Genomic DNA, 26,455 nt, shown 5'->3' on the forward strand with positions numbered 1-26,455 from the left:
ATTACTATTGATTATTTTCAGCAAATGCCAGGGGAAAAAGGCTGTACTTATTGAGTGAGCTGATTCAGATCAAATAAAGAGAAGCCCTGTGAGTTGGGGTTTCCTAGGAACTACCAGTCAGGTAAAATAATGACAGCTTTCTAGAAATAGGGTTTTTGTTGACCTCTAAACCCATTCTCCTCCCTTCAATGGCTGCTAGGCTGCTAGTTTGCACTTGTGACTATAGAGCTGTTGGTTTTCAAGTCAACCATTATGGGAGAGAGAGGGATGTGAATAGGACAAGTTTAAAATGCCACAAAGCTAGCTATTCTTACCAAGAGTCAGTCTTTTTCTTGAATAAACACCCATTAATTGTTGCAAGCCCTTGGTTAATTTCCAGAGTTCTGAAATATTGATTTTGACCATTTATCCTGTGTTTTTACTGTTTTTATGGATGGGTACATTTTCTGGGCTTCTTACTTTGCCATTCCTTCTGACATCATTAGTAATATCTTCTTGGATCTTCCAGTTCAGCCTGACTGCAAGCTTAATGCAGCTCAGTGACCTGAGTGAGCATCTCATGAAGCAGAACCATGTGGATAAACCCTGCGCCTTTTTCTAACTCAGAAAATCATGAGAAATAATAAATTGTTGTTTTAAGCCACTAAGTTTTGCAGTGGTTTGTTACAAAGCAAAAAATAATGAAAACACCTTTTTCCTCACTTTCTACTTAGGATTATAGTCATATAGGTACCTGTCACATTTCATCATGAGATTGCAAGCTCTTTGAAAGCAAAGACAACATTTAATCTATCTTTGTACCACCCACAAAGCCTAAGTACAGTGCCAACAGAGCAGTCTATAACTATTTGTTAAATGAGTGGAGTGAGCGATCCAGCAAATGAAACATTTTGATATGATTCTTTAATACTTCATAAATAAAACTAAATATAATTATTTTTAAAAATTAAAAATGTAACTCAAATATTGAAAATATTTTATATTCCATGAAAGGTTTCTTCTGTGACAAAAATAATAAAACAAAATAATGTCATTAATATTAATAATGTTTTAATAAACATAGTCTTAAAATAATACATTGAAATAAATTTATGTTTAAAGAAAAATTATTTTTTCTTAGTCTAAGTTTATAATGGATGAAAATCCTTATAATTACTGTATTTCCCTTTCAGAAATTGATATTCTGCTTTGAGGCCAAAAATGATTTTGCTTGCCTAGACTGTAATTTTTGAAGAAAAAATTTTGTATTTTAAAAATAATACAAAATGTATCTACTCTTACAGACTATGTTTTTTGTTTATATCACACAAGCACAAACACTTAACGTGACACAGAATAATTTCTCTGCATCTTGCCAAAGTTTCTATTATAAAAGACACCATATTGGATTACTGGTCTGTTACCAGAGAGATAAAATGACAGCTTGCAGTGTCTAAGATATCCATGCTTGAATATTTTTGAATGGAGTGTAATTTCCTATAAGAAATTCTATCCTTTGCTTATTCAGTGATACTCCCATTAAGAAAAATACTGTTGAGACTTACTTACCAAAGTCATTCATAGGTATTATATTGGGCTAGAAATTCTCAATGGGATATTTCCTATCTTCCCTCCATTTTATACACATTGTACCTAGTTCAAGACTGTAAATGAGAAGTTCATCCACAGAAATTAATATTAACCTACATTTGAAAAGCTCAAAGTTTAGTGAAATATAAGTATAGTTAATCCTTTATTTCCCATTGTCTACTTTTCTTCACATTAATGAAAGTCACCTAAATATTCATGGACAGGTGAGAGCAGAGGTATGCCAAATTAACAAAATGTTCAATCTAAAAACAATTTTTACAAAATATGACTAAGTAAAAGTCATAGAGAGCCAAAATAAAGTCATTCCAAATTACCCACAGGAGCCCAGGACACTTACTCCCTCTGGAGTCCTCCTTACACTAGCCCACTGAGAGTTCTAGATATAATCCGGAGTGTCTCTGAAGCCTTGTAATTCACATATTTTAGACTCTTTTGAACCTGTAATTTATTTCAATGTTAAGGAAAATCTAAAATTTAGTTTCCAACAGCTCTCTGATATTCTCTATGTATAGCAGCCCTCAGTTCAATTGTAAAGTAGAAGGAAATGCTCTAAAACTATAGAGGAAGTGGTGGAGGATCAAAAGCGGGGCTCCTTATAATGACCAGCTATGGAAGAATGCCCAGATCTGAGACTCTGACCTCAATACAAAACTTCATAAAGATCTTTACATTACCGTGCTTCCCTCTTCGTATTAAAATTAAGAGGTTTTTATGCAGTCAGCATAAATTGTAGGAGTGATCTTTTTTTTTTTTTTTGAAAGCACTACTATTTTCAGTTTAGGAAAAAATAATCCTAACCTTTAAAACAACCTATAAATTAACCTTATATTCTTTTTTTTTTTTGCAGTACACGGGCCTCTCACTGTTGTGGCCTCTCCCATTGCAGAGCACAGGCTCCGGACGCGCAGGCTCAGCGGCCATGGCTCATGGGCCCAGCCGCTCTGCGGCATGTGGGATCTTCCCAGACTGGGGCACGAACCCGCGTCCCCTGCATCGGCAGGCGGACTCTCAACCACTGCGCCACCAGGGAGGCCCCCCTAACCTTATATTCTTAAAGGACAGAGATGAGGGAGAATTAACACAAAAACATTATTTTTACTACTATGGGAGGTTAAAAATAAGTCATAAAATCTATAAGTCCCAGCCTATAGCCTTCATAATAAGTCACTGAGCTGTTAAGTAAGAGAAAACGAGAAACTTCAAATGAAAATACACTTTTTCCAATACTTTCTCCACATGCTTCAAACAGAATATTTAATTACAAAGTACTAGTAACTATATTTGTGGAGTCAGATAAAAATTAACATCTTATTAACCATAGGGATTTACTGTATAGGACTCTAAGAATGGATTGTATTTGTCTAAATAGCATAATAACTACATTCTCTAGATCTTTTTTTCCCACTTGACTAATGAAAACTACTTTCCTGATCAGAATTTATTTAAAATCATTAGAAAATACAAGGATTTCCCTGGTGGTCCAGTGGATAAGAATCCACACTTCCACTGCAGAGGGCATGGGTTCAATCCCTAGTCAAGGAACTAAGATCCCACATGCCACGTGGTACAGCCAAAAAATAAATAAATAAAAGCAATAGAAAATACAAATAAAACGATGATGTCTATAAGGCATCTATATTACAGGAAAGATCTTGGCCTAAGATGAAGTATTTAATCACTGTGTGTGTGTATACTTGTTATTAAATATTCAGTGGAACTCTGCATCTGCTGTCTTTTGTATATGTGGTATGGACTCAGAGATACTCACATTCTCCCTAACTATGAAGTACTTTCACTGACAACCCAAACACTTAATACTCTACTATGAGAGAGCTTTCTTCCTCTCTGGAAAATGCGTTTTATAAACACAAGCTTTGTTACCATTAAAATAGTCCCTAGAAACCAGTCACGCATTACTTAACAAATTGTCTAATAATTAATTCTCTCATTGGAAAGCAAAGAACAGGGAATCTATGGGGATTGCTGTAAAGCATGGAAGTTTCAATGGGGAAGGCACAGGGAGGGAGAAATAAGGTCAGAGCAGGAGGCACCCCTAAGTCAGGCCGACCAAGATGAGATGCCACTGTTGTGAGCCCTGGGCAGCAAATGTGTCCCCTGAAGGCACTGAAAGTTTGGGAGGAAGGTTCCAGAAAGAAGGAGTTGAAAAGGGGAGAGGCAACCAAGATAAACCTTGACTATTGCCCTTACCTGTACTGTGGACTCACACACCTAAATTGCCACTTGTCATCTCTACCTGGATGTTAAAGGCAAGTCTAAATAAATAACTGAAATTGAACTTTTTGCTTCCTACCAAACACATCCCTTTACAAGGATTCCGCATCTCAGTAAAAGACATGACCATTCACCCAGGTGCTCCAGCCAAGTACCTAAAAGTCATACCTGATTCTTGCCTTTCCTTTATGAACTCCAATCCCATCCAACTCATCAGCAAGTATTACTGTGTCTGCCACCAAATGGATCCCGACTCTGTCCACTTCTCTCCAGCTCCACCTTCACTCCCCATCCCAAGCTGCCACGTCTTGCCCCGGACTCTTGTTACACATCCTGATTGCTCTCCCTCTTTTCCCTCCCTTGAAGTATAGCCTGCACACAGCGGTCAGAATGAGCTTTTTAAGTGAAAATCAGACCAGGTCCCTCCCTTACTTATCACCTTCCTACAGGGCCCCGCGGCTCCTAGAATGAAACGCACATCACTGATGATGGCTCACAAGGCCTAGTGCTCTGACCCCTGCCTTAGTCTGCCACATCGTTTCCTATTCCAGTCTCTGTGTGTCACCCACGCTCCAATGGCAGTGACCTGAATTTTGTTCCTTGAACACCTCATTCTATTGAGGTCTTGGGCCTTTGTACTTCCTGATTTCTTCCTAGGAAGGTTGTTCCCAGGAGTCGTCACATGGACGCTTCTCCTCACTATTCAGGTCTCAGGTCTAATGTCCCTTCTCTGAAAGGTCTATAGTAATACAACACTTGCTCTGTTTTATTTCCTTCATAGTTTTATAAAAGCCCAACTTCTTTAAAAAAATGTATTAGTTTCCACATGTATTGCCTGTTCCCAACCACTAGAATGTGATTTCCATGACAACAGGGGCTCTGCCAGACTCGTTGCTCTAAATCAAGCATCTAGACCAGTCCCTGGCGTATAGGAGGTGCTCATAAAAATGTGTTCCATTCATGGAAAATCCATGATGATGCCTATGACCAGTCCTGGTAGATATCAAACACTTGTATTCAGTATGAAGTTTGTGTCGCCCTGCACAATGCCTTAAAAGTCAAGGCCTTATGAGACTGGGCTACATCACATTCATCATGAAAAAAGCAGAAGGAAAAACCAAGCCCTATGCAAGTCTAAAGCAGGTTAATCAAAACGTTTGACACAAGACAATTCCAGGAACAAATACCATCAGTATTCTTACTTTCAAAAGAAGTTTAAAATCTCTACAGACTGTAGCAAGATAGAATCTCTGCTCCAAGAAGATTTCTTCAGAAGTGTCTATGAGCAGAAGTCTCCCCATCCTTGGAAATATTTCCGTTATAAAGAAACCACACATGACAATTTCCTGTAGTCCTACACCCCTAAAGCTGAAAGGGACCTTAACAGTGATTTACAGCAACCATCTCCCTGGATAAATGAGAAATTAAAGCCACAGAAGTTAAATAACTGCCTCTGTTAAATAACAAAGGTCAGGATGGGACTTGAACTCGGGACTCTTAGTTCCGAGGTCAGATTTTTCCAGTATCTCAAGTTGCTTGCGTCCTCTGGGCTAAAGATAAAGTTTCCCTCATCGTTACTGACCTGACTTAAAAGTAATGTTTTGGGACTGTAAGGGAGAAAAAACTATTTTCTGAGTACTGGGTGGGGCAGGGTCGGTGTAAATAAATATAAAATATTAACGTCAAGAAATGAAAAAATAATTAAAATGTTTAACATCATACTATAATATTAACATCAACAGTAAATCACGTCTTGGGCTCCGAGCAAAGGATTCATGATGACGTTTGCACATTCTAGGTGACCAGTAGCCCTGAGAGGTAGATTATTAACAGTTCCTTCTTCTAATGATATTTTGAGCACAGATCAGGAAGTATCACAAACCACATAGTAATATCCTTAAAATGGGCATACTGTCTGTTGGGTTTTAGGGAAGAAATGTATGCTATAGAAGGTGACAACCAATCAGGAATATTTGCCCTGTATTCCTTAGAGATCACTTATTAGAGGAAAAAGAAATAGGATTTTTCACCAAGCATTTTCTTTAAATGAGTACAATTGGGGGGATGTAGTGAAAAATATGAGAACAGTATATATACTAATAACTATGTAATGTGAAGAAAAGTATGAAGCGTCTGATAAAACTGCCTCCTTTTTTATCCTACTGGTGAGAAGTTATAAGTTGGGATTTTAATGCCTAAGGAAGAACATCAATAGAAAGGTTACCTAACTAAAAAGACAGGTAATTCCCTGAGATGTGAAAATAATGGTCATAAATGTGCCTCTTTCAAGTGATTATGGAAAGAAAGAGAACCCTTAGCACTGACCCTGGCCCAGGGGTCAGTGGAAGCTTCCATCCCATTCACCCCCTGAGCTGTGGAATCCATGACTAACATAGCTATACACAAAGTTACCTTAATGAATGGGAGGTGTCTAGTCTCTCGGGGACAGAGCAATGTCAACTGAACAAATAATGGGCATTCCTGGCTGTCCAATTAATGAGAAACCAATAAGCACTGCCTTAAGAGGGTAAACTCTGCTCTTCCACACTCCCTTCCAGATAGGGAACACTGCAAGCATGGAAAAGCCAGGGAAAATCATAAAACTTAAAAATAATGCACTTTTGGACTTCCCTGGTGGCTCAGTGGTTAAGAATCCACCTGCCAATGCAGGGGACATGGGTTCGAACCCTGGTCTAGGAAGATCCCACATACCATGAAGCAACTAAGCCCATGTGCTATAACTACTGAGCCTGCAAGCCACAACTATTGAGCCCACATGCCACAACTACTGAAGCCGCGTGCCTGGAGCACGTGCTCCGCAACAAGAGAAGCCACTACAATAAGAAGCCTGCACACAGCAACAAAGACCCAACACAGCCAAAAAAAATAATTAATTCATTTAAAAGAATAATAGTAATGCACTCTTTTAAAGTAAGTACATGCAAGTATTTATTGATAAAGTTGTTTTATGGGGAGATGGAATTAGGGAGTGGATCTCATTTTTTCCCCACTATGCCCTAGTAGTGTGTCAAGAAAAATAAAGACCATAACGAAGCTCATAAATTTGTTTACTCCTTAGTATATTAAGCAATTGGCAATTTCATTGTACAAGTTCAATTTGACGTATCTGTTCAGTGTTCCTAAAAGAACCTTAGTTTGTCATGTGGCAAGTAATATCTCTGTTTCATGTGTAGAAAAGGAAAGAACAAAACCAAACTACAGAATAAGAGAGGATTAGAAAGAAAAACCCATGACTACCAGTTTCTTTTCTGTTCTTTTACCTAACTAAATAATAAGGAATTTGAGGCAAGGAGTGCAATGTAAAAAGGAAAAAAACAAAGATGAACAAACTTTCACTATTACAGTCCTTAGAGACTGAAAACCAAGATGACACAATTATTCTGGAGAAATTTCCTTTTGTAAGTGGTGTTCCAAAAACCAAGTGTGATATACACTTAGAGAACAAAATGTTTAAAAAGTTTAGTTACTAATTACAGTGATTCCAGGGCTAATTCCACCAGCTCATAGCGCAAGCCTTGAAGCGAAGCCCTTTTTTTAAAAGTCTATTTTGGTAGAGCCAAAGTGAGTTTTCCAGATCATATTTAGCAAGACCAACCTTTATTTTTCTGCTTTAAAAACGAAACGGCTAAATGGAAAAAAATCTATTTTTAAATATCAAGAACTGGCTTCCAAATTAATTCTTCCATTCTAAATAAGCATGAGGCAGGCTTTATGAAGAACTTCCGTATTTACAAGTATCAGTGGGGCCTCTGACTTGCTGAATATCTTCCAGGAAGAGAAATCTGATACAAGTTACATTTCCTGAGAGTGAAGTGAGAGATGCTTGGAGTTTATAGTAAGTCATTTCTTGCCCAGCTGACATTCACCATCACCTGTCACGTTACAAGCAGTTTGGCTCGCAGGGCCTGAAGGGTTTGTCTGAAATGCCTTCACCCCGCCGTGCGGGGCTGGGGGGATGATGTCTGAGTTCCATAGTCACAGAGACTCTGAAATCTTAGCCTTTCTGAGTTTGTCGGGGGATTCAGCCGCATAGGTTGCTAATGGGAAAACAGAGCTTGGATGGCTCTCTAATAATCTTATGCCTGTTACGATTAGCATTCGTTCATTGTGACGTTGTAAATGACTTCCCCTTGAAAATGAGCCCTCCTACTAGATGGCATTCTGATAACAAAAATCGAGGATGGACCAGAGAAGCTGCTCTTCAGAAAGGTTTTTTCACTGTCCCCCACCCCCCCCCCAGAAAAGATAAAACAAATCCCGAGTCAAACCCCGCTCCACCCCCAAGAAGTCCTCTGAATTGTGAAGTGTCCTTCTGAGTCTGGGGGCTTGGCTTCTGCTTCAGGGTCAGCCCGGGAGTCCCGGGTCACTACCCAAAGCTGTGATTTTCCCAACGGCATATACTCAGCCTTTTTTTTTTTTCTAGAATGGAACGTTATTCCTCCCACACCTTCACACTTTTGAGCATGGCTTTCTTGTGGTATAACTGATACACTCGGGTTTCTCTTCAGAGCCCAGAAATCTTTCACCTTTTACTTTCCTTTTTTCCATGAATACAGTTCTAACCCCTTAACCTGGCACGTAAGGCCTTTCAGAACAGCACCTCAGCTGTCCCTTCAGCTTCCTTCACCACCAGTCTCTCCCCTCTGTTTACTAAGCACACGGGATTTCTCACCAGTCTGCAAATTACGTTGACCTTGAAAACAACCATGATGCCCCCTCCAACTACCACCTGGCAAACTTGTGCTCATCCTTCAAGCCTTTTTTCACATCCCCTATGAAGCCTTTCCTGGTTCCTGGAAGGGTTCGCCCGTTCTTCCAGAGTTCATCAGACCTCATATCTAAAGATTGCTACAAATTCCATAATTCCCAGACAGAAATAACTAGGACGCTGTCTTTATTTATTCTTAAATCCTCAGTGCCTGGCACATAGTGAGTATTCAGTGTCATTTGGGAATTGAGTGAAATACTTTGGTAGAATTTCTTCTTTCATTGGCATCAAAGCTGAACTTAGAAATAATGGTGACTATATCATGAAATATTTTTTCCTACATAGGTCTCCTAAGCAAAGGGAATTTTATTTTCTTATCCTGGGTAAATTAGAAGAGAGCTATTATCTGTGAAGATAGTAGAGAGGATTGCCTATATCCATATCGATGAGCTTTAGAGCCCCGCAGAGAAAGGAGTGCCAAGAGTTAGTTGTTAAATACACTGTGAGAGGGAATTCCCTGGCGGTCCAGTGGTTAGGACTCAGCACTTTCACTGCCGTGGCCCGGCTTCAATCCCTAGTCAGGAAACTAAGATCTTGCAAGCCGCATGGCGCGGTCAAAAAAAAAAAAATTATACTGTGAGGCTCTGTACCCAAGTAGCACTGCTTTGGAATCCATGGGACAGCTAGAGGGTCACTGAACCCATGCCACCACCCTCCAAAGCACAGACACACAGAGCAACTTTGGCCTTGAAGGCCGAGGATAAGCAGCCTTGAGCAGAGGTTGGCTGGGTCCCAGGAAGAAGCGTTTTCATGGAGGGGACCCACAGCAAAGGCCGGGGTGACATGCACTGACAAGGAGATTAGGACCCGTGAAATAAGCCAGACGCAGAAGGACAAGTATTGTATGATTCCACTTATACAAGGTCCCTAGAAGAGTCAAATCACATAGACAGAAGGCAGAAGGGTGGTTGTCGGGGGCTGGTTGTAGTGCCGACCAAAATGAGGCAGTGAACGAGGCACTACCAAGCTGATGTGAGTCACATACAATAACATAAGCAGCTTTATGGCCACCATGCTTATTTTCTGGTTAGCCTTGATGGCTAAGTTGAAAGAATTGAGATGATAATAAATTAATGATTTATTAGCTGACACTATTCTTCTTGGATTCACAGACGTTTCAGAGTTTGTCTGTGAAATCAGAATTGCGTCTTCCTATCTGATTCTGTGTCTGAGGATGAGGGTTAGACTATCCAATGCTATTTTATGAAACATGGAGTCCTGTCAATCCACAATCCCTGGTGGCGCAGTGGTTGAGAGTCCGCCTGCCGATGCAGGGGACGTGGGTTTGTGCCCCGGTCCGGGAAGATCCCACATGCCGCGGAGCGGCTGGGCTCGTGAACCATGGCCGCTGAGCCTGCGCGTCCGGAGCCTGTGCTCCGCAACGGGAGAGGCCACAACATGAGAGGCCTGCGTACCGCAAAAATAAAAAATAAAGCTATTCTTAAGCACTAGTATAACAAAACATCATATATTACTACAGTCGATGCTCTGGTTAATTCATCAATTTAAGGTCATGCTTAAATTTGGGTTTACAACCATTATAAAAGCAGCACATTTGCCACCACTGAAGGTTAATAGCTAATTAATCCTCATAGCTTTTTTTATGAGGCAAATAAGATTAAAGATGACTGAAGTATGTGGTTCCATGCTTTCTTTTGTATATTCTGGAAACCTGCAGTGCACATTCCACAGATACATACATATAACCCGCACCCAAGCAAAACCTCTGCTGTCTCTTATAAGATTTCATTCATAGGATGAAAAGACAAGTGAAGAGAGAAAAAAATGTAATATATAATCCAACCACAGAAGTAGATTAATTAATGCCTGTCAAGCTGGCCTGAGTAATTACCAAAATAGGACGCCTTAATTTTATTACTTTATGATGACATCGGCATTATTATGACTCCTAAGTAGTAGACTTGACTGGTACTTCACTTCTCTCAAGGTAAATGGCATTAGGACGTTTTAAGATAAGATAATTTACATGTAATTAGCCATAATTACAACGAGATCTGCTGTATAACATTGCACTTATAGTCAGCAATGACATATTATTCACTTAAACATTTGTTAAGATGGTAGATATGTTGAGTGATGTTTCCAGAATAAAATAAAACAAAATAACATAGATATGAATGTTGTAGAATCTATATACATAGGATCAATTCCTGATACTTTTTACTTCTCCCTCCAAAATACTGAATTATATGAAATCTGAAGGAGGAAAATCACAACTTACTTAAAATTGTTGATAATATTAAATGTTTCCAAAACTGTTAAATGAAACTACTGAACTGATAATATTTCATATTATGTTACATTTTAGAAGTATTGGAGGAAGTCATTGAGACGATTTGCCCACCAGTTGACCTGTGAGCTGGACCCGGGCAACCAGAGGTTCCAAACCTCCTCCTCTGTCCTTAGGATGTACTTTCTGCCCACCATTCTCACGTTAGGAGTTGTTTCAAGGATGCAGCCTTGAGAGAGTAATGTGTAGCTGAGACCATCTGGACAGTGTACATGACTGACCCCCATTAAGGCCTCTACATAAACTTCTATGATTACAGCGGGTGGGTGCAGAGATTTACTGCTCTTGCCGTGCCCAAGACAAGCCTTGGATGTACGTTCCCTTGCTCAGTAAACCTGCCACCTACCAATCTGGGGGCTCTGTCTCTTTCTTCGGTCTCTCCTTGCCCTCTGTGTACAGGGGCCAATTTCAGGTTTCACCAGGGGAACTCCCGTGGTTATGAACAAACAAGTAGCCATTTCAACCTAAAGCAATTTATTATTGGAACATATTAACATCTCTTAATTTTCTAGAAAAATATAAAAGAGGTCCTTGTGATAGAGAAGTAAATACTTCTGTGCATTCTTAAAACTGCATAATACTCTTAAAATTCTTTTCTATCTAATATATAAAATTTGGCTAAATTGAATAAAAAAGAAAGAAATGATGCCATTTGCAGCAACATGGATGGACCTAGAGAATATCATACTAAGTGAAGTCAGAAATAGAAAGACAAATACCATATGATACCACTTATATGTGGAATATCACTTATATGTGGAATCTAAAATACGACACAAATGAACATATCTACAAAACAGAAACAGACTCACAGACATAAAGAACAGACTTGTGGTTGCCAAGGAGGAGGGAGTGAGGGAGGGATGGGTTGGGAGTCTGAGGTGAGCAGATGCCAACTATTATATGTAGAATAGATAAACAGCAAGGTCCTTCTGTATAGCACAGGGAATGATATTCAATATCCTGTGATAAACCATAATGGAAAAGGATATGAAAAACAATGTATATATGTATAATTGAATCACTCTGCTGTACAGCAGAAGTTAACACAACATTGTAAATCAACTATACTTCAATAAAATAAATGTTAAAAAATAAAATAAAACTTGGCTAAATTGTATGATTTTAAAATTTTAGGGCTTAAGAATCTGCCTGCCAATGTAGGAGACATGGGTTCGAGCCCTGGTCCGGGAAGATCCCACGTGCCACAGAGCAACTAAGCCTGTGTGCCACAACCACTGAGCTTGCGCTCTAGAGCCTGCAAGCCACAACTACTGAGCCCACGTGCTCAGAAAGTGTAGCTTTTATGAGAGGAGCTGTGGGCTTTGAGTCCTGCAGCCTATGCTCGAATGATAGGAGGGACACAGCTCAGTTTCTTCTTGGGTCAAGGCAAGAGCAAAGTGTAGCCTTCCCTTGCACTGTGTATCTCTCCAGCAGGCTTCAAGAAGGCAAGATGAGACCCACACTTTTCCACCAGTGCAGTCCCAGAGCTTAATAAAGTGCTCAGTCCATAGTAATCTCAGTAAATGTTGAATAGAAGGGTGAGCTCTGGACTAGACTGAATTCATTTCAGTGACTTATTGAATGCTACCTCTTATTCACCCTAAGCGGAACAGAAAATTCCGGGAACCCCTAAAATACTTATATAGTAAGCCACAACTTTTATTTGTAATTGTTACGAGTTTTCAGTTAAAAACACAAAACTTAATAACAAAATTTTTAAGTATAATATCCAATGTTACTAAGGAAATTGGGTAATATGCAGAAGAGATGGATAAAACAATGATGAAACATAATTAGAAGTATATTACCAAGATCTCTAAAAATGAACTTGCAATTCTACTTTGAAAAAATCAATCTTATGAATTTTGGGGGCTCAACAAATGTTTACTGAATGAACGGACACGTGAAAAATAAACAAAGGAGGTGATGAGTAAGTGGTGAGTCTTAACTGGCCTCTCTAGCCAGAAAAACAGAGGGAACAACTTTCCTGTATATTGTAGTGTTATTTATAATAATAAAAAGCTGTAGGTAGTGTGAAGGTCCATGTAGATAAGACATGCCCACGGAGTGAATCATTCAACAGGAGCAAAGACCAGGGCTGAGGGCTGATGATGCTGTGATACACACAACAGCTTTCCCCATATTTAGGAATATTTCCAAGGGAACTGTTAAGGTCCAGAGAACTTTAAAATCTCCTAAAAAATGCTATACATCTTCTAATTATTTAGAAGGATTGCTGAGGATTATTATGTATTACAAAACACAGATGAAAAGGGCTTCTACCAGCTCTTTTCTTCCATGTAAAGCCATGAAACTAAAGAGCCCTTTGCTTCCAGGAAGCAACCACCAATTTAATGAAAGGGACAGAGAGACGACTCCCTTCACTGGAGATTTACTTGTTTGTAACAAAAGCAAAGAGGACCATATCTATCAGCTATGCCACTGTTTCTAGCTACACTATCCAAGCTCATAAAATCTTAGTAATCTGTGTTGGTTATTTTTTCACACATAGTCTCATTTCCCCCCATTCTTGGGAACTGCTTCAGCTGCAAAAGCCACCCGGTCACAGGTGTCATCCTAAGTCAGAGAGGCTACAGACTAGACTACAGACTACAGCCCTCCCTTCCCCCCTCTTTTCACGAATGGGCCATAGCACTCCAATCTGCTGAACTCAACAGGGCCTCAGAAGCCTTCTCAACACAGTATTCCAGATAGACATAGAACCTGAGAGATAAGGCTCTTTACCGTCCTTGAATTCAATAATAAATCAGGAATTCACTTTTCTGTGACATTTTAAATTTATATATTCAACTACTAACACATTTTTATTTAAAAACATGTTTATATACAAGCAACCAATGAAACAGAAGAATTATGTTATACCAAGAAAATAAGGCGCTCCGTACTATATGCATGTTCTGTATATGTTTTCTCTCAAAACTTCACCATTTTGCCCTGATAATTGCCAAAAGACAATTTAAAGATAATCAGAGTGTGATCACCTGGGATACTGCTCTCAATCTGTAGAGAAATAATTATTTCTTTCACATAACCAGAGATACTTGTAGATACATGAAGGTGAGAAAATTTCCTCTAAAATGATGCTAGAAAATTCTAGAAAACTGGGTAGCATGCCACCCAGAATCTTTGAAAGCACCCAAATACTTACTATTTGCTATCCTAAGGAATACTAAAGAATGGACATGAAGAGAAAAGAAAACCAAACATAGAAACCTTGTCAGATGTTCCCTGAGCCTGTGCCACCTTTTTGGGTACAACAGTGTTTATCTGAAGGACCCTTGCAAGAGCTGCCTTTGGGTCCTCACATTAAGCCAGGCTCAAGGCACTAAGTGGGTACCTGACCAACAGCTCATGAGATCTCTCCCCTCGTGACCCTCACCTGGAAGATGGCAGAACAATAAAAGCAAGCTCAGGCACAGAAAGAGTCCCAATTTCCATATAAACTAGCATCTGCCTTTTCCCATGCTGATTCTGCAAGATGGCTCATTTACAAATATATAAATAGCTGCAACTTTACTCCAGTCTCATTGAAAAATCAGAACGGCATCATGTGAGAGAAGCATCCTAGCATCCTTGGCTCACGGAGCGAAATGTAAGTGGAGCTGGGCCAAGCTACTTGACACTCGCTAGTCAGCTTAACCAGATGCCCTCCAGTTTCCTGCAGTGGAGGGACCGGGTTCTGCTGGCAGAGCCTGAGACTTCATGCACATCAATTGCCCAGCAGTCGCACCGTGATTTAGAGCCAGAGGTCGGAAAATAAATTTCAAGTAGTACCTAATATTTATTATCACACATATTCAAAAGAGAATGGCAATGTCTAAATGTGGCAGGAAGTTTTCCAATGTAGCTACTTAAAATTCGCTATGTCTTCTTGCACACAGGCTCAATGAATTTTCAAAGATTGTCTCTCCAGTACTCTGGCCACCTGGCCAGACTTAGAGGGGTTTAAATCATCAGGAAAACGGCAAGAGAGAAAATGCATTTTAATTTTTGGAAGAGCATTTATTGCCTTGCTTAAATTCATTAATTAAAGTTATCTACTGGTAGTTAAGAAACATCTAAAACAATATATATGAAATGTAGATGAGATACATATTGACTTTTCTTTGCTGCATATGAATACCCAAATAGGAAGCTGTCAAGCCCTGAGGGTTTAATGCCTGCATGTGAAGCCACCTTCAGGCTTAAGACGCCCACAATAGCATAGATCTGTACAGTGACATCTGCTGAAGTTCTCCACCAGACAAATCGCCCATTACATCCCCTGGTATCAAATTACCCTCTTCCTTAGCCCTCTGATTGCTTACCAATTAATGAGCAGTTTACTTTTTTAAATTTTATTTTGCGGTACGCGGGCCTCTCACTGTTGTGGCCTCTCCCGTTGCGGAGCACAGGCTCCGGACGCGCAGGCTCAATGGCCATGGCTCACGGGCCCAGCCACTCCGCGGCATGTGGGATCTTCCCAGACCGGGGCACGAACCCGCGTCCCCCGCATCGGCAGGCGGACTCTCAACCACTGCGCCACCAGGGAAGACCCCAACAGAATTTGATGCTTTATTCATTGCAGTGTATTCACACCCTGAAATGTTCATCTTGGACTCAAAGGCTGAATATCAGGACCATATATGCTATATTTGCCTTCCTGATGACTCAAGCTTTCTGAATTACTATTGATCCATCCTCCAATTACATATAGCCAACCATATGGGGAATTATTATTGCCTTGTATAATTGCTGACAAATTGTCAGTATTTAAATGGCAAGTCATTCTTTTTAATCTCATATTTATCAGAAGAAAAAGTATAGTAAAGATAACAAACCAACAATTAAAAAAAACCCCTTCAGTAAATTCATTTTGAAATGAAATGAGTAACAAGACCAAAAAAAAAAAAGGCTCTTCTTTACTATATACTCTACACAATATATGAAATGAATATACAGTAAGGGCTAAGTTCTTTTAATTTACCATGGAGCTTATCTATATGCATGAAGCATGTAGAAATAAATATAATAAATATCACTCTTGTGTCTCTAAGTCTACATTGTGTCTTAGTTTAAAATTCACATTTTAAAATCTAATTTTGGTTATGTCTATTTAAACATAAATAATATTTCTTCAAGAACAAATTTACTTACTATTCTTTAAAGATTATGCCGCTATCGATACATGTAAATTTATGCTATAGAACAAGATCAGTTTGTAAAGATTACTAAAAACCACAAATAATCAAACAACACATTTACCACAGCATTCAAGTGATTGTGTTACTGTCGACAAGACTTTTTATTTTTAAACAAATTATTTGAAATCTCTTTAGAAAGTAGTTTATGTTGTATTATTAAAACGTAAAGAAAGGGCTTCCCTGGTGGTGCAGTGGTTAAGAATCCACCTGCCAATGCAGGGGACATGGGTTTGATCCCTGGCCCAGGAAGATCTCACGTGCTGCGGAGCAACTAAGCCCGTGTGCCACAACTACTGAGCCCGCGAGCCACAACTACTGAAGCTCGCGCACCTAGAGCCTGTGCTCCGCAACAAGAGAAGCCACGGCAGTGAGAAGCCTGCGCACCGCATCGAAGAGTAGCTCCCGCTCACCACAACTAGAGAAAGCCCGCGCCCAGCAACGAAGACCCAACACAGCCAAAAATAAATAAATTAAATAAAAATAAATAAAATTTTTTAAAAGTAAAGAAAAATTATTATTTTACTTACATGGTGTCTCTAATAAGACGTGAACTTCCCAATTTGATACAAGTTTTATCACCTTCACAAAACACACGTCTCAGAGAAAAGCGCTCTCCTAGGTCAAAACCTGTGGAATGTGACAAATGATTTAATCCAGCAGTTTTATTAAATTTAGTAAATTCACAGAGTTACCAACTTTTAAATAGGATTGTTTGTAGTCCTTATCTGTAGACTGACTTATTTCACGTTAAATCTGCTCTTTACGGGATCAGCAAAATTTCTTGATTTATTTTCCCTCTGTTTAGGATATAGGAGGATGAAATATATGTCACAAGATTCAAGTATTATTTTTCTTTGACCTAGGAATTATTCTAAATAAGTAAGCAGAGTAGTTTATTGTAGCAGCTCTGATAGCTAAAGACCAAAAATTAGTTAAGTAAAAAATACTACAGCCATTCAATTGAAATCTAAGCAGTCTTTTAAAAGAAATCGTGCTTTAGAAAAATATATGTTGATGTGGGGAAATGCTCGGATTTCAAATGCAGTATATGTATTATGATAATGTGTGCATATGTGGGTGGGGGAAGGGTGGAGAGAGAAAACGGAGGATGAAGGGAAAAAAGAGAAAGAGAAAGATGAGAATGTTACAAAAAGGGAATCATGACTATATTGGGGTGGTGAGATCTTCTTTCTCATACATTTTCTTTTCTTTTTTTTCAAACTTTCTACAATGGGTACAACTTTTAAAATTTTAAATAACTTTGGTTCTCCGAGAGGTTGAGTTGTTGGTGGTCCTAGGTTAAATGATGTAGGATTCTGCGCTCAGAAATTTTTGTACATCATTTGACTTCTTTGCTTTTAATTTTTTAGTATTGGTGTTATCTTAAATTACAATGTGAAGATGTCACCTACAATACGCTACGTGTTTGGTGATAATTTTACACACAAATGTTTCTTTGTGAAGAACTGTAGTGCTTACCTGAAACTTCAACTTTATCTCTATAGTCTGGTGTAAACTGGTGTCCCTCTTTCCTCAGTACAGGACATTGTTTCTCTAGTTAAAAAAAAAAAAAAATGTATTGAGAATTTTCATTACATTGTCTATCATTTTTTTCAAATAAATTTGAATCACACAATACAATCGGAAATGTAAGATAAAAATGGAAAGAAATTAAACCACTCTATTAAATTCCTTTTATTTTATTTATTTATTTTTTTTAGATGTTGGGGGTAGGAGTTTTTATTAATTAATTAATTTATTTTTGCTGTGTTGGGTCTTTGTTTCTGTGCGAGGGCTTTCTCTAGTTGTGGCAAGCGGGGGCCACTCTTCATCGCAGTGCGCGGGCCTCTCACTCTTGCGGCCTCTCTTGTTGGGAAGCACAGGCTCCAGACGCGCAGGCTCAGTAGTTGTGGCTCACGGGCCTAGTTGCTCCGTGGCATGTGGGATCCTCGCAGACCAGGGCTCGAACCCGTGTCCCCTGCATTAGCAGGCAGATTCTCAACCGCTGCGCCACCAGGGAAGCCCAATTAAATTCCTTTTAAATAAGTATAAGAGTATTACCCACCTCACAGTGTGTTCATGAGGAATACATGTGGTTATGTATGTGAAGTCCCTGGTACACAGGGAACGCTTGTCAGTGTTAGCTACTGTTTGCTCTAATGTTCTAATTGTCGCTCTATACTCGACATTAGGAAATTAGCTAGCTTTCATATCGTTAAGTTTTCATACTCAAAGTATATTCTAATGTTAGAAGAAGTGACCTACTACTATTTTCACATACCTTGGATTCAGGTTTAGGTATTAGTGATATTAAACTTTAGAACAGGAGGAGACTGCATGGGACTAAATATACCCCTCCCTAAATTCATATGCTGAGGTCTTAATGCCCAGTGTGGTGCTATCTGGAGATGGGGCTTTTGGGAGGGAATCAGGTTTGGATGAGGCCCTAGGGGTGGAGCCCTGGTGATGGGATGGATGTCCTTACAAGAGGGTAGAGGAACAGGGACTCTTTCTCTCTCTCTCTGCCTTGTGAGGAAACCAGGAAGAGGGTTCTCATCAGAACTTGGTCAGGCTGGCAGCCTGATCTTGGACTTCTTAGCCTCCAGAACTGTGTGACATAAACATCTGTAGTTTAAGCCTCCAAGCCTATGGTATTCTTGTCAGAGCAGCCTGAACTAAGTTATTAAAATAAAACTAAAAAGCAAAAGCAAAGACCTCTGCCATACCAAAGTGGCCTATAATGAAAAATAAATGAGATAAAAATCATTGAGAAAGTATTAATTATATGCTAATGCTAATTAACGATGTTCAAAGAAGTAAAAGATAAAGTCTGCCTCCACTTACAGTGAATTTACATACTCACTGCACCACAACACAGTAATACAGTAATGTACATACATACACTAATTTCTTGTTATCTGGGGTTTGTTTAAATTTAATTCAGGCTAGATTCTAGGAAATTGATAGCCAATGCAGACAATATTGCAGCTAGTTTCTATAATATGCCAACTGGACAACTGTACAGTTCTTAAGCTAAATTGATGAACTATTTTGGCATCATGCAGTCACAACCTTAATTTTCTAAAATGTCTAAAATTCATGTTTGGGTATAATGACCTCAAAGTTTTTATGACAGAGAGGAGATAAACTGCTGAAAACCACACTGATCTCCTGCTCTATGGGAAGTGGAAACCATCAGTTCTCCTGGTGAACTGCTCAGCCTTTCAGCCCTTCATTTAACAAATGTGTCAAAGACTTCAAGGGTGGTGACAGGGCATCAGCTTAATATATTTAACCAGAAGAATAAATCGGATTCTAAATAGTGCTACCACTTAGATTTAAAAGCTGCAATCCACACAATTAAAATATATAGCACTGAATATTTTAGAGATTACTTAGTTACTCTGGAAATTCCTGTCTCAGAGATCTTAACATGATTGCAGGTCCTAAATAATAATAAAATCGGGTCTTTTGTAAACACTACCCATTTTTTGAGAAAATTGAAATCATACCCATTTTTTTATCTGAGTTCATCATCATGTTTATAAAAACCAAGCATCTCCTCAAGATCTCTGCACTGAAAACTAGAGAATGTTGCAGAGAGAAATTAAAGTCCTAAATGACTGAGTGGATTAAACAAGTATTTAGACTGGAAGACTCGGTATTGTTAAGATGTCAATTCTCAATTTTATATCTAGACGTAGTGCAATAACAATTAACATCCCAACAGGTTGTGTGGTGTGTGTGTGTGTGTGTGTGTGTGTCTGTGAAAACTGACAACCTTATTCTCAAATTTAAGGTGAACTCCAAAAAAACTAGAACAGCTAAGGCAAAACTGAAGAAGAACAAGCCTGAGAACATGTACTATTGGACACCAGGGATTTTTATAACGTGATTTTGGTGCACATATAAATAGATTAATTGGACAGAGAGTCCAAACACAGACCTGTGCACATGTTTACCACAAAAGGGCCACTGCAATTCGATGGGAAAAGGATGGTCTTTTCAGTCAGTGATTCTAGATCAACTGACTGTCCATGTAGAAAAACACTGGACTGTGACCCTTACCTCAAACCATGCAAAGAAATTAATTAGAGATGATCTTAGACCTAAACATGAAAGGTAAAACAATAACAAACTACAGAAAAACGTAAAATCTTCATGAACTGAGGGTAGCAAATATTCCTTGATAGACCTCAACATGAAAGGTTGATAAACTGGACTTCATTAAAATCTTAATAATCACAAGACAACATTAAAAGACTGAAAAGGCTAACCACAGACTATTACAATACGTATATCCAATCAAGCATCATATCCAGAACATACAAAGAATTCTCACAAATCAACGGGGAAAAGATTGAAAACCCTATTTTGAAAATGTGCCGGGGCTTCCCTGGTGGCACAGTGGTTGAGAGTCCACCTGCCGATGCAGGGGACACGGGTTCGTGCCCGGGTCCGGGAAGATCCCACATGCCACGGAGGGGCTGCGCCCGTGAGCTGTGGCCTCTGGGCTTGTGCGACCGGAGCCTGTGCTCTGCAACTGGAGAGGCCACAACGGTGAGAGGCCCGTGTACCGCAAAAAAAAAAAAAAAAAGAAAAGAAAATGTACCAAAAAACTAAGCACTTCACAAAAGAAAATATCCAAAATGCCAACCCGCATATGAAATAGTGCTTAACATCATTAGTGATCAGGGGAATGCAAAGTAAAACCACAATGATATACCACTAAATGGCTAAAAATTAAAGAACTGACAGCATCAAATACTGTTGAGGCTGTGGAGCAAAAGGAAGGCTCGTCTACGTTGCTCGTGGGGGTGAACGGTACAACCACTTTAGAAAATTGTTTGGCAGCGTTTCCAAAAGCTAAATATTCATGAACTCTATAACCTGGAAATTCAATGACCCAAGAGAAATGAGTACAAAAATGGTGTAAATGGCTCTTTTAGAAGAGAATATTCCTCGCAGCATAACTCACAATAATCCAAAACTGGAAACAACCCAAATGTCCATTGACAAGAGGATAAATGAACAAATTGTGGTAAATACAATAAAAAAGTATAGAAAAAAGAATGAACTACTGCTACATGCAATGACCTGGATGAATCTCAGAGATACAGTGGTAAAATGGAAAAGAATACCGTTCCCCAAAGAACACAAACTGCAGAATTCCATTTATGTGAAGTTCAAGAGATTGCATGACTGATCTATGTCAGAGTACTGATTAGCTTGGTGGGGGGTCAACTGGGATAGTTACAAGAAAGCCTTCTGGGGCCATGGAAAGTTCTATATTTGGATCTGAGTGGCAGTTTCACAGATGTGTAAATACATATGCAAAAATTCATTACACTGTGCACCTAAGATCTGTGGACCCCGGTGTGTGTCATACAGAACAGCATGTCTGTGAGAAAACACTTTAAGCTCAAAATAATTTTTGCAAAACACCAAAACTGTGATCAAATTTTTACAATGACTTTGAATAACTATATGACTGTAGAAAATGAGGTTAACTTTAAATCCTTCACAACATATGTAGGGAAACCCCAATAGATGATTGGCAAAGCAAATATCCAGACTGTGGAAGGAACTTCCTACTGTAACACTTCGGTAATGAGTGGAAGCTATGTTAGCTTATTGCCAAGTTGGAAACAGTATATATCTTATGTAAATTCTTCTGAGGATCTAATGAATATACGATGATGTCAAAGTAACAAACCTGTCACTTTGAAGTGAAGAAAATTGAACACTTCCAGCAATATTTATGAAAGTATTTCTTCACTAAAGTCTTTAGTTTATGAAAATCAAATACAGCTTTATATCTCTAGAATATGTGCTCTGTTATGAAAAGCTGAACAAAACAAATGAAAACTAAATGTTAATTTAAGTGAAGTAAGTCAAAGACAAATATCATGATATCACTTTATAGATGGAATCTAAAAAATGATACAAATGAACTTATTTACAAAACAGAAATAGACTCACAGACATAGAAAACGAACTTATGGTTACCAACGGGGAAACGGGGGAAGGGATAAATTAGAAGTTTGGGATTAACATATACACACTACTATATATATATAATAGGTAAACAACAAGGACCTACTATATAGCACAGGGAGCTATACTCAGTATCTTGTAATAACCTATAATGGAAAAGAATCTGAAAAAGAATATATATATATTCAATTTTAACTCAATTTTATTTGACTTCAATTTAAAGTTTAAAAAAACAACCAAACGTTAATTCTTTGGGGGAAGACTCAAGGTACAATAAGCTGAATGCATGAGTCTCATGGTCCATTGCATAAAAATGGCAACACAGTAGAAGTGGCTATTAAAAGTTGGATATGTTCATTTCTTTAAGCATTGACACTTGCATTTTAACATAAAGTAAAGCATACTTTTTGCGTAAATGTGCGTGCTATCTTGACGAACTACTGATAAGACCCAAATATCCAAGCATCCTACGGGTAGTCAGGAGAATCCCAGCAGCAGTGTCATTTCAAAGGCTCTTGGGAACCTTTCAAAAGTAATTACTAAAATTTCACCACAAAAGATGCACTATTTAGGGGCCCTTAATCAACAGACCTTTTGAAACATAAATGCAGAAGTTTTTGACAAATTCATGCTAAGATGCTGTCAGTGATTTTCAGACCCACTTTCCTCCTTACTTAGCTTGAAGGAGCTGGGCAGCTTATAGGGTTGGAAGGATATTGAAAGGGGGTAAAGGAACCAGAAAAGAAGACAACTAGGTCAGATTTGGGGAAGATTTTATCTAGATTATCTACAAAAAATTACATACATTTTACAAATGTGTGTAATTACATACATTTTACCCTTCTCTCCCTCTAAAAATTAGAAACCTGAGGACCTACGAACAAATCATTCAAGAGAACTTATGTGATTTTCCCCCAGATCACATAGTAACTCAATGGCAAAGCTGAAATAAAATTCGTTTCCCATAGTCCAGCTTTTTTCTCTATACTGAACATCCATCTCAAAAACATGTTCTAGGGCTTCCCTGGTGGCGCAGTGGTTGAGAGTCCGCCTGCCGATGCAGGGGACGCAGGCTCGTGCCCCGGTCCGGGAAGATCCCACATGCCGCGGAGCGGCTGGGCCCGTGAGCCATGGCCGCTGAGCCTGCGTGTCCGGAGCCTGTGCTCCGCAACGGGAGGGGCCACAACAGTGAGAGGCCCGTGTACCGCAAAAAACAAAAACAAAAACAAAAACAAAAAAAACATGTTCTAAACAAAATAATAGAGTACCTATGATACTCTCTTCATTCGTTAGTGGAAATATACTTTGTCCCCACTCTCAGTTTGAAACACGTGCTTAAAAAAAAATCACTTGTTCCCTTAATCTCTAAATCCTCATGCTTGTTTTCACCTGTTGACTGGGCCCCCTATTATATTGTTAAGCTTTCTAGTCTGGAGATTAGATCACATGTCTTTTAAAACATATTTTTCCTATCATTGTTCTGGTCTTTCTATACCCACTCATATATAAAAGTCTTCAGTTTAATCACGGAAGTCATGTTCAATTCCTTCTTTCTCCTCTCAAATAGCTAAAAAGCCCAGAACAGTTAAATCCATTCTTTTAACTTTCCATTTTTTCCCTGCTGATTGAATACTTAAAAGATGTGTGTATTTTGCTGATGCTCATACAGAAAACGGACCAGTCACTCTCTGTGGCCCCAGAGGCCTCTGGCCTTAGGAAAAACCAGGAGTGAAGTCATTCCTTGTGCACCACAAAGACAAGGGGAAAAGTCAAAATTAAAGGCATCCTGAAAAATAAATGTATACATGTTCTAGTACACCTTTACAATTTGTAGAGGGTTCTTAGCATTACTTAAGCTATTAATATACCACTTTACTGATTGCAAAGAAAGGAAATATGTCATTTGTCTAGTGGATATATAATTTATATTTTAACTTTGCTAAGTGTCCATGTTTCCACACATTTGTACTTAAATGTATCATGAATAACTCAGTATTACAACATTAAACTACCTGTGAATTAAGGCTTGTTGAGAGGTCTTTAGGGGAGATATGTGACTGAAAGATATAAATTCAGAAGCCTACCCGTTGGTACTCCTAGAGGGCAAGGTTTTAGCATCACCCAAGAGGTCTCACAGGGCAGTGTCTGCTGCTCTGGTGGATTTTACCAGAGTTCAAGGTCTAGCCTTTGAGCTTGCAGGCTCAGAAATCAGATGCTGACAACACATAAAGCACAGATGCATTTCTTAGGGGCACGTGCCCTTCTCCTCCTCACTCACTGGACTCCAGTCTTCCGCTCTGTCTCGTTTCTCCTGCACGCTGAGCACGCCCCTGCCTCGGGGCCTTGGCATGTGCTTCTTTCCAGGTGATCATGTGCTTCACTCTCTCACTACCTTCCTGTCTCTGCTTAACTGCCCCTCAATGAGGTCATCCCTCCCTGACCACCCTGTAAATAATGGAACACCCTCTCCTCCCTTCATACCATGTAGGATTGCCAAATACAGCAAATAAAAACAGGTGCCCAATGAAATTTGAATGTCAGATAAAGAACAAAAATATTTTTAGTATACGTATTTCTGATGCAATATTTGGAGCATACTTATACTAAAATGTTTTCATTATTTGTCCCACTTCAAACTTAACTGGGTGGCCGGTATTTCATCTGGCACCCTCACCCACATGCTCATAGTCTTGGAGGCCAGATAGGGTGGTTACTTAAAGAGGTGACACTGAAGATGGACAAGGGGGAAGGAACTGAGACACAAGAACAGACAGGATGGGGACTTTGCTGGTGGCGCAGTGGTTAAGAATCCGCCTGTCAATGCAGGGGACACGGGTTCGAGCCCTGGTCCGGGAAGATTCCACGTGCCACGGAGCAACTAAGCCCGTGCGCCACAACTACTGAGCCTGCGCTCTACAGCCCGCGAGCCACAACTACAGAGCCCATGCGCCACAACTACTGAAGCCCGCATGCCTAGAGTCCGTGCTCCGCAACAAGAGAAGCCACCGCAGTGAGAAGCCCACTCACCGCGACGAAGAGTAGCCCCCGCTCGCTGCAACTAGAGAAAGCCCGCCCCCAGTAACAAAGACCCAACGCAGCCAAAAATAAATAAATTAAATAAATTTTAAAAATTTTTCTTGTAAAAAAAAAGAATCAACAGGACATGATAACAGACTGAACGTAGGGAGGAGGGGGAGATGCCTTGCTCAGCTGGGTAACAGGTGAGTTTACTGAAATGAATGCCACTAGAGGAAGAAAAGGAGTTGTGACAAGGAGTGAATTCAGCTGCGGTGGAAAAGCCACAGAGTTAGAAATGTCAAGTTCAAGGTGCCATTAGGAAATATGGGTATGGAACACAAAAGAGGGGTGGGCTGTGAGGTAAATTTGGGAGTGATTGACATAAAAACCATACTTAAAGCCACAGGGATGGATGGCATTACACAGGAGGTAAGGCCAGAAGGGAGGAAGGGCAACAGCTATCTCCTGAGAAATTGCAATATTTCTCTCTCTTGTCCACTTCACCTGCTTTATTTTTTCTATTTCTTCATATCCTCTGGAGTCCACATAACATATTATGGAATTATTATTACCTGTAAAATCAGAGTTAAATCTGCCCAGTTTCACAGGCGTTCTATTTATCACTCTTTTTTTTAATCGAGGTATATTTGATATACAATATTATATGTTTCAGGTGTACAACATAGTGATTCAAAAATTTTAAAGGTTATACTCCATTTATAGTTATTATAAAATATTGGCTGTATTCCCTGTATTGTACAGTATGTCCTTGTGGTTTATTTATTTTATACATAATAATTTGTATCTCTTAATCCCCTACCCCTATCCTGCCCCTCCTTCCCTCTCCCCACTGGTAACCACTAGTTTGTTCTCTACATCTGTGAGTGTTTCTTTTTTGTTATGTTCACTAGTTCATTTTATTTTTTAGTTCCACATATAAGTGATAACCTACAGTATTTTTCTTTCTCTGACTTATGTCACTAGGCATAACTCCCTCCAAGTCTGTCCATGTTGCTGCAAATGGCAAAATTTCATTCTTTTTTATGGCTGACTAATTTTCCATTGTATATATACACATCTTCTTTGTCCATTCATCTGTTGATGGGCACTTAGGTTGCTTCCATATCTTGGCTATTGTAAATAGTGCTGCTATGAACACTGGGGTGCATGTATCTTTTCAGATTAGTGTTTTTGTTTCTTTCGGGATATATATCCAGGAGTGGGACTGCTGGGTCATGTAGTAGTTCTAGTTTTAGTTTAGTTTAGTTTAGTTTTGTTTTGTTGCGGTACGCAGGCCTCTCACTGCTGTGG

General features: G+C 39.3%; 1 protein-coding gene across 1 annotated transcript in view; it reads right to left on the reverse strand.

Annotated features, from left to right (window-relative positions):
• Positions 1-26,455, reverse strand: part of LOC112404312 (collagen alpha-1(XIX) chain-like) — a 160,223-nt gene that overhangs the window by 127,237 nt on the left and 6,531 nt on the right. Inside the window, exons 3-4 of the mRNA XM_024752145.1 lie at positions 17,609-17,683; positions 16,657-16,756 (exon numbers count right to left, since the gene is read on the reverse strand). Of these exons, the coding sequence (XP_024607913.1) occupies positions 16,657-16,756; positions 17,609-17,683 (175 nt within the window). The remainder of the gene's footprint in view (positions 1-16,656; positions 16,757-17,608; positions 17,684-26,455) is intronic.

This window comes from Neophocaena asiaeorientalis, unplaced genomic scaffold, assembly GCF_003031525.2.
Source record: "Neophocaena asiaeorientalis asiaeorientalis breed wild unplaced genomic scaffold, Neophocaena_asiaeorientalis_V1.1 scaffold544, whole genome shotgun sequence".
NCBI lineage: Eukaryota > Metazoa > Chordata > Mammalia > Artiodactyla > Phocoenidae > Neophocaena > Neophocaena asiaeorientalis.